The sequence below is a fragment of the Halichondria panicea genome, chromosome 5 (genome assembly GCF_963675165.1).
Source record: "Halichondria panicea chromosome 5, odHalPani1.1, whole genome shotgun sequence".
In the NCBI taxonomy this organism is placed as follows: Eukaryota; Metazoa; Porifera; class Demospongiae; order Suberitida; family Halichondriidae; genus Halichondria; species Halichondria panicea.
In genome coordinates, this window is record NC_087381.1 from 5,470,061 (window position 1) to 5,478,238 (window position 8,178).

At 39.2% G+C, this 8,178-nt stretch overlaps 1 protein-coding gene across 1 annotated transcript; it reads right to left on the reverse strand.

The window, feature by feature from the left end:
- Nucleotides 1–504: 504 nt before the first annotated feature.
- Nucleotides 505–4,329, reverse strand: LOC135336071 (uncharacterized). The gene is made up of 4 exons (XM_064531847.1): nucleotides 3,336–4,329; nucleotides 1,033–1,152; nucleotides 777–865; nucleotides 505–686 (listed from the first exon to the last, which is right to left on the reverse strand). The coding sequence occupies exons 1-4, from the start codon at nucleotides 3,553–3,555 to the stop codon at nucleotides 621–623; spliced, it is 495 nt and encodes a 164-aa protein (XP_064387917.1). The 5' UTR covers nucleotides 3,556–4,329; the 3' UTR covers nucleotides 505–620.
- Between the last annotated feature and the right edge of the window lie 3,849 nt (nucleotides 4,330–8,178).

Below are 8,178 nucleotides of genomic sequence, written 5' to 3' on the forward strand. Positions count from 1 at the left end.
CTCCCTTGGATTCTGGGTAGTCTGTTTCCGAGTGATTTTGAACTTTCAACCCATGCACTTGCCAATGAAAATCCACGAATGTTTACCCAATCTTGGACATTACAGCAGTTAGTACACTGCCTCTGAAATGGCTCAGAAAACTGATGACATCACTAAAATTCGGAAATTTTGTGCTATTATAATTATAATTATAGTATCATTCGGTATTATGTTCGTTTGAATAATTATGATAATTCTCCATTTAGACAGTTGAGATTGAATTTTGACCAAACTTATACAATTATAATTATAATTATAGCCATTATAATTATAGCCATTATAATTATAGTTATAATTACGTGCAAAAGTTTTCTCACATGCACTTAGAGAGTTTTGTCTGAACATGTCTGGATATAATATCGCAATTTTTGGTTAATCAGTAATATCTTTATCAAGGATTAATTTATATGTATCTTGTTTTTGCCAATGAAGAAATTTTTTCTCACCTCTTTCAGCAATAATAATTATTCTACAATACTCAACCATATACAGAGTATACTATAATATACACTAATTATATCATACACTGATTACAAGTTCATGCATGCTTGCACTCAGACTAAGCGTTTTTAGTTCACTACTTATTTGGCTTTCCATGCATGCTCTCCCACTTGCTCTCCCAATTGTTTCGAGGAAATGCTATCGTCCTGCATACATCAAATCATAAATGGCTTCAGTGCATGCATGTATATCATGAACAATATATACACTCACGAATTCTCTGTATATATATTTACCTGGGAAGAACCAGATGTCTCTTGTATAGATCTATCTGTATTTGAAAACTCATTCAATGCTGGATTCGTTTCATCTTTAGCTTGAAAATCTGTATACATCAATCAAAACCTTATGTAGTTGTTAATTTTACTGAATCTTGACATGTGCATGATTGCATTGGCATGTTTGTGTTGCATATAATTATAATTATACAATTTTATCCTTGTGTATATAATTATAACATGCATGTAAATATAGTATATGCATGAACTATACCAGCTGGCAGTGCAGAGGATTGCTGTAAACTTATGGGACCAGGCTCAGATTTTATAGCTGTAGGTAATGAACATTTTAACTCGCTCCCTGCCAAATTGGTTTCTCTCTGAAACTGGGCATCTGCATGTGTGTGTGTGTGTGCACGTGTTTGGGAGAGGAAATAAAAATGCCATTGGGTGGTAGCTACATTCGTCGAATGAGACCACCTTGGTCTCTGACTCAAACGGTCAGACGGGCTGTTATATAAACATGCAGGAAGATAACAAATTAAGCCAACAGAAGAAATAACATAATAACATATCTTCTATTCTATAATAGATATGTTGTTATGTTACTAGACTATAATTATGAGCCACTCGTTTCCTGGAAAGTGTGTTTACGGTAGATGCTGAATAAACTGAGGCACAGAGATGCGAAATGACTCGCTATAGGTTGACTGCATGTTGCTAAACTATTAGGCTTTGGGATCTAGAAAAATAATATGCATTAGTATATCTACACGTAATAGGCATGCACCATTATTATTATAATTATGAGCATTATAATAGAAGTACAAGTCAGTACGAATCATAATACTTTTAGTATAAAATGTATATATTAGGCCTGATGGTCGCGATGGAAGTACACTATTTATAGTACATGGGTAATTATCTCATTATGCCTCGAGGCGTAGCCGCACGAGGGATACGGTAAAGCTGACTGTGTGTGTGTGTGTGTGTGTGTGTGTCTGTGTGTCTGTGTGTCTGTGTGTCTGTTCCAGCTGTAACTGCTCAACGGTTGCAATGCGACGAAAACTAACAGCTTCTATAGGCTTCTAGCCACGTTCTCTTGGATTTTGATTCGTGGATTAGCAAACTAAAGCTTCTTTCTCGAGTTATGGCTAGTTTGACTCACATTGAAGGCTGTTGCAGTCTCTTCAGAATCTTTCATAGCATCATCTGTCCGCACAAACTTTCTATTCAACATATGAGTTAGCCTTGCACTAAAGCGCTAGCTTTTTGTTAGCTACAAGACTCAGAAAATACCTGTTAAAACAGCTAGCTAGCAGTAGCCATTTGTGAAATTGATCTCTTTGGACACACCCTTTAATTATTCCTATGGATGTAATGCGCATGCGCGCTCATTCCCCAGATCCAGATCCTCCTGGCAGAATCATATTTTTCTTGAGGGCCTGGTAAGCCACAAAACACTACTATAGATAACAATATGCATGTACACAAGTCTTTTCTTCTTAAATATTATAATTATACACTGCATGAACTACAGATCCAATTTTCTTCTTTCTTGAGGTCCTGGTATTAAAGCCACATAATACAACAATAGATGCATGTAATAAGTCTTTTCTTCTCAGTGACTTTATATAGATAAGCTAACTTTATGAAATAATTATGCACTTCCGCTTATAATTAATTGAAAACAAAATCTTCTTCTTTGTTGCTTCCTAGATCCTTGAGGTCCTGGTATAAGCAGCCACAAAACACAACAATGATACCATAATTATACAATTGCAAGTCAGTTTTAGACAGATTATTTTATACACTTTTCCTCTTCTATACTTTCTCTTCTATACTTTTGAGCGAAAGCAAATCATGGCGAGAGGCATTAGCACAGCGCCAGCTTGAACACTAGTTGGCATTCTGTACTAGTGTTAATAGATAGAGTCATGCATGTGGTCATGCATTGTTACTTGTGCGGTGACATGCATGCATGGGTCTTTGGAAAAGAATAATATTTATAAGCAATTTGCAAAGGTTGTTAACTTGAGCATAAATGAATAACAAGTAATATCTCGAGAATACGTATAAACAGAACACCTACCCACCCACCCAATCTACCAACCCCTATAGTGTAATTATGTGCGTACTACTATAAACGATAATAATTATAGGCACATCACATCACAATTAAGATTTGATTTTCAGACTATTCATGCACTAAATACATGCAACCATAGATAGAAGAAGGAAAGGGATTGGAAACGCATCACGTGATGCTCTATCAATTGTACGTGTGACGTCATAACTAGAGGCTAGTTGCCTAATTATGATGTCATATTGAGGGGTGTGGCTTCCTGTCTCAAATTTTCCGGCGCAGAGCGCCAGGGGCAATCCCATTTGAGTGGTGTTTCACACCAACAAGTGGCCCCCCAAACCTTTTAACTGTTCCTACTCCACTGTAATTATATATAAACAAGTGTAATCTTTGACTAGCTAAAACAAGTGATATCTTGCATGTGTATATTGTAAGTACTGTTTTAGCTATACATGCCAATTATAATTATACTGCATGTATATATTATGTACCTGCAACAATATCTTTCGAAGATGTGCCAAGTGTGCCTATTACTTTTCCTTTTATAAGCACGCTCCCGTCATAGTTGAAGTAAGCAATGGGGCGAAGATAGCTCACAGGTATTTTTTCCTCAGTTTCATCAGGATCTGGGCCAGATTTCAGCTCATGTAGTTCCGGCATGAAGTATTTTTCATCATTGGAAATGATGTAAGGTGGGACTCGTGTACTCATTCTTTCACATAACGACAGTGCACTTTGAGCGAAGCCGTTCACAGTATTCGAATCTAACTTCTGGTTTATAATATCATCCTCTATCTTTTGGCTCAGCTCAGGCTGCAGTACACATCATCAAATGCAAATGCATGCATGCAAGTTGTGACACAAGTACCACATTGAATATAAAATTGGCTCAGTAGTGATGTAGGCCTGAAGGCGAACAGCACTACTGTTATATATCTGTGAAGCTGATTAACCTGATTTGTTGCATTCCTGTGTACACATCACACACCCAGAGGAGGTACGACATGCGTGCCTTGATTAGGCTAATTGCCTCTGCAATAACCTTGAGCGTGGGTGTAATTATATCTCGATTATCCGCCCATGCACGGTCAATATTATTGCGGATCGAGACAATTAGCCTATCCTCTGCCACACACCTAGTTTAACTATATATAATTATTATACTTGTTGTCTAGCAAAACCGGCAACAACCATTGTTATGACTCCGTTTGACTGTGGTTTTATAATGATATTCATAATTTTTTTGCCTGCCCTTGGTGGTCTGTTTTTTGGAGATTAAAAGTCCGTGAAACATATAATTTTGTGTGGCCTTACTGTGCATGTCAGTCTATAATTTTATATGCCAATAGATACTGCATGCATATGGGGTGTTATCTGTGTCAAAATGACTATGACAATGTACACACACGTGCATTCATATGCACGTTACAATATGCATGTCACCATGTATAAATGCACTTTACAACATGCATGTCACCATGCATATGCACGTTACAATATGCATGTCAGCATTCATATGCACCTTACAATATGCATGTCACCATGCATGCGCATATGCACGTTACAATATGCATGTCAACATAAATAATACGCATGGCAATACATGTTACAATAGGCATTATACATACATGTTATAGGTTACACTATATGCATGTCAATATGATTATCCACATGCATATATGGCATGCGTATTGTATGCATTTACATGTACCGTAAGATCTCGATTTAAAGCGACACTTTTTAATAATTACAAAGTCAGAGGTCCCACTTTTGGAGGTTGAAAAATTATTGAAGTCCTGGTGTCGCATATTTAGAGGGTCGCATCTAATTGGAGGTAACTTTACAGAGTCTACTTGCCTCGATTTCAGGCCGCTTAAAAACACTGATTTTCCAGTGGGCTACAATCGAGGCTAGGGAGTGGCTACATTTACCTCTATTTAGAACGCGACATTAAAAAATAATTGTCAGTGCAGCTGTCGCACTTTTAGAGGTCAGACAATTGCTGAAACTCCTGGGTGTCGCATATTTGGAGGGTCGCCTTAAATCAAGGTCTTACGGTACGTATGCATTACAATGATTATATCGTGTTCAATAATAATTGGTAGATCTAGGCGGGGAAAGGGTGGGTGGAGTCTAAATTTAATTAGAGTGACAAGTACATGTAAGTGCAAGTGCTCATCATATAGAATAGTCGAGACTATAATTACATTGCAGCTAGTGCAGTGCTAGCTAGATATACAGTAGCCTCGATTCCAGGCCGCTCTCAGTTGAGAAAGACGGCCTGGTATACACTGTCTGCGCATGCGTCAGTTGCCCCAAGATTCTTGGGGATCGAGATATCTTAGTAAATTAGTCAGTATATTGTATATTTTACAATGATGTCATTGCACAAATCACAGCAGTTTTAATAAAATAACACAGCTACTTACAACATTTACGACCTAGACTAGTGACTAGTTTTGTTGTGATGGCTTCTACTTCTGTTCTGCTCTTGCTCAAGCTCTCTCCAGTGTTGAAAAGTCAGATTTTGTCTTCTTTTGTACTGTGGTAGAGTGGTAGGCGTTTTTCTGTCAGTACCAACCGGCTCTGGCAAATTTACTTGCTTCCAGACACTTGTTTGATGCCATCTCAGTAAGATCAGTGCTCCTCGTATGAGCCTAGAGTTGTGATGGCGATTTCTCTCTCTTGACACTAAATAGTTAATCAACCACGTGGGTGACCATAGTACAAAAGGTTAATTACAAAGAGTTTTACTAACAAATTTACTATTGAATCCACCCACGCGCAAACAGTGGTTACCAGGCCCTCTAGTGAGAGGGGCTGGGATCGAGGGTAGATATACAGTTAACTCTTTCCTTGGCAATCTGTTGTAGAAATTACAACAACGGTAACGAATCGTTATGATGAATTAGATGAAGTTGTATGTGAGCTCCTCCCTGACAAACAAACTGTAGTCTAGGTAACGGCCTTATCAGTCAAGTAGGCTAAAAATCTGTGTCCTTTGATGTAAGCTTTGATGTCTCTTTGTGCATATGTAGTTAAAAAAAAAAAAAAGAAACCTTTGACTAGAGTAGCAGTAGTAGTAGGAAGAGTAGCAGTAGTAGTAGCAGTGCAAACAGGACTAGACTAGATTAAAAAGTTGGTGGAAAGAATAACTGACCGTTTGGACGTCACCTGGCTGCCAGACTTTCATCTGGACTCTTCCCCCTGAGTAGCTGGCCTTCTCTAAGCCACAAAACTGAGCAAGAAGCTGAAGAAGCAGCTAGACAGAGACATGTACCTAGCCTTGAGAATTGGGAGGTGTGGCTCAACTAGTTAGCCCAGCCCAGAGGAATTGTTACCGTGGGTACTGAACAACCGTAGAAGTAGGGCTACCCTAGTTGGGCGGAGCCCGACCGTCCCTGACGGGAGGTCGGGTTGCAAGCCTATCTGGGATTTGTTCTAGCGCCACTATAGTGGCGCCCTATCAGATTGCAGCATTTTTCACGTGGCTTGGTTACACTTCCGCTTGCATCTAGTTGCAAAACCGCATGCAGTATTGCTGTGCCATCCTTGTGGTTTACATGTCATCAAGTCGGTTAACACCCACTTGAGAATAATAATATTCATAGCAGTACTACATAATGCGCAGAACAAATCCCAGATAGGCTTGCAACCCGACCTCCCGTCAGGGACGGTCGGGCTCCGCCCAACTAGGGCTACCCCTGGCTTTACTGAATTAACTAGCTGTGTCTGCTGTCTAGTTGGACCAGATTTAGCTAGATAATGGGGTAGAGAATAGTTGAGCGGTGCTGTGTGTAGCTTGAACTGTACTGGCTGGCAAGAATCTAGTAAGCACCCTATGCACTGATAACTCGTCAGAATGGAGGGTATGTTCTAGGGATCTGGACAGCTGTACATCCAAAGGAGCCAGGGAGTGCCAATCATCTTCTCCCAGTCTCTGACACGCTAAACAAAACGACCTAGAACTGGGAGTCCCAGCTAGAATTGCTAGCCGGATCTAGACTAATAGAATGACATGGAGGCGTGGTGAGGCCGGATCCACACTAATTGATCGACCTAAGACGCTCCTGTTCCAGACTTTCACGAATGGTAAGGAAAGGGTTAAGTTATGGACACAGCAGCAGCAGAAAAAAGAACTATTATAAGCAAACTGAACGCACTCATGTTGCAGCTCGATCTCAGCAACAATGATTCTATTGATTAACGTATATGAATGTTGATGTATAATTATTGTAACATGTATTGCCATGCGTATTATTTATAATTTATGAACGTGCATATACATGGTGACATGTATATTGTAACGTGCATATGCATGTTGTCATGCATAATTATTGTAAAGTGCATATGCATGTTGTCATGCATATTGTAACGTGCATATACATGGTGACATGCATATTGTAACGTGCATATGCATGTTGACATGCATATTGTAATGTGCATATGAATGCACGTGTGTGTATACATTGTCATAGTCATTTTGACACAGATAACACCCCATACATGCATGCAATGGCAGTTCATCACCATCTGAACTATGGCTTATATTGGCACACTGCATGTTTCTTTTGATCTGAGAGGTCAAAATGGAACAACCACTTGTTGCCCAGTGCTCTGTATATGGCATGTTGCATCACTACCATAACTAGTGTTCAAGCTGGCGCTGTGCTAATGCCTCTCGCCATGATTTGCTTTCGCTCAAAAGTATAGAAGAGGAAGTATAGAAGAGGAAAAAGTGTATAGTCTAAAACCAAGAGTTCATAATAGACCAATGTTGTATTGTGAACTCTTGCTAAAACTGACTTGCATCGATCTATATTCAATTGTATAATTATGGTATCATTGTTGTGTTTTGTGGCTGCTTATACCAGGACCTCAAGGATCTAGGAAGCAACAAAGAAGAAGATTTTGTCGACTGTATTCTGGTATCATTGTAGTGTTTTGTGGCTTACCATGACCACAAGATTTCTGCCAGGATCTGGGGTTTACAATGGATTCTCTCACACGTGGTAATGAGCGCATGCGCAGGAATAAGGGGTGTGTCGGCAAGTTACAAGAAATTAAGAATGGCTACTAAAATAGCTAGCTTCTTTAACAGCTCTTTCTGACTATTGTATAGCTAACAAAAAGCTAGCGCTTTAGCGTAAGGCTAACTTATAATATTATGTTGAATAGAAAGTTTGTGCGAACAGATGATGCGGCCTTCAATGTGAGTCAAATAGTCATAACTCGAGAAAGAAGCCTTAGTTTGCTAATCCACGAATCAAAATCCAAGAGATCGTGGCTATAAAAGCCTATAGAAGCTGTCAGTTTTTGTTGCATTGCAACCGT

Bases quoted from the DNA above. Each gene is read 5' to 3' on its own strand.
- LOC135336071 (XM_064531847.1), bottom strand. From the start codon at position 3,555: ATGAGTACACGAGTCCCACCTTACATCATTTCCAATGATGAAAAATAC. The intron at 1,153-3,335 runs GTACATAATATA...ACACACATGCAG, and splicing joins TTCGAAAGATATTGTTGCAG to ATGCCCAGTTTCAGAGAGAA. The intron at 687-776 runs GTAAATATATAT...TGATGTATGCAG, and splicing joins AGACATCTGGTTCTTCCCAG to GACGATAGCATTTCCTCGAA.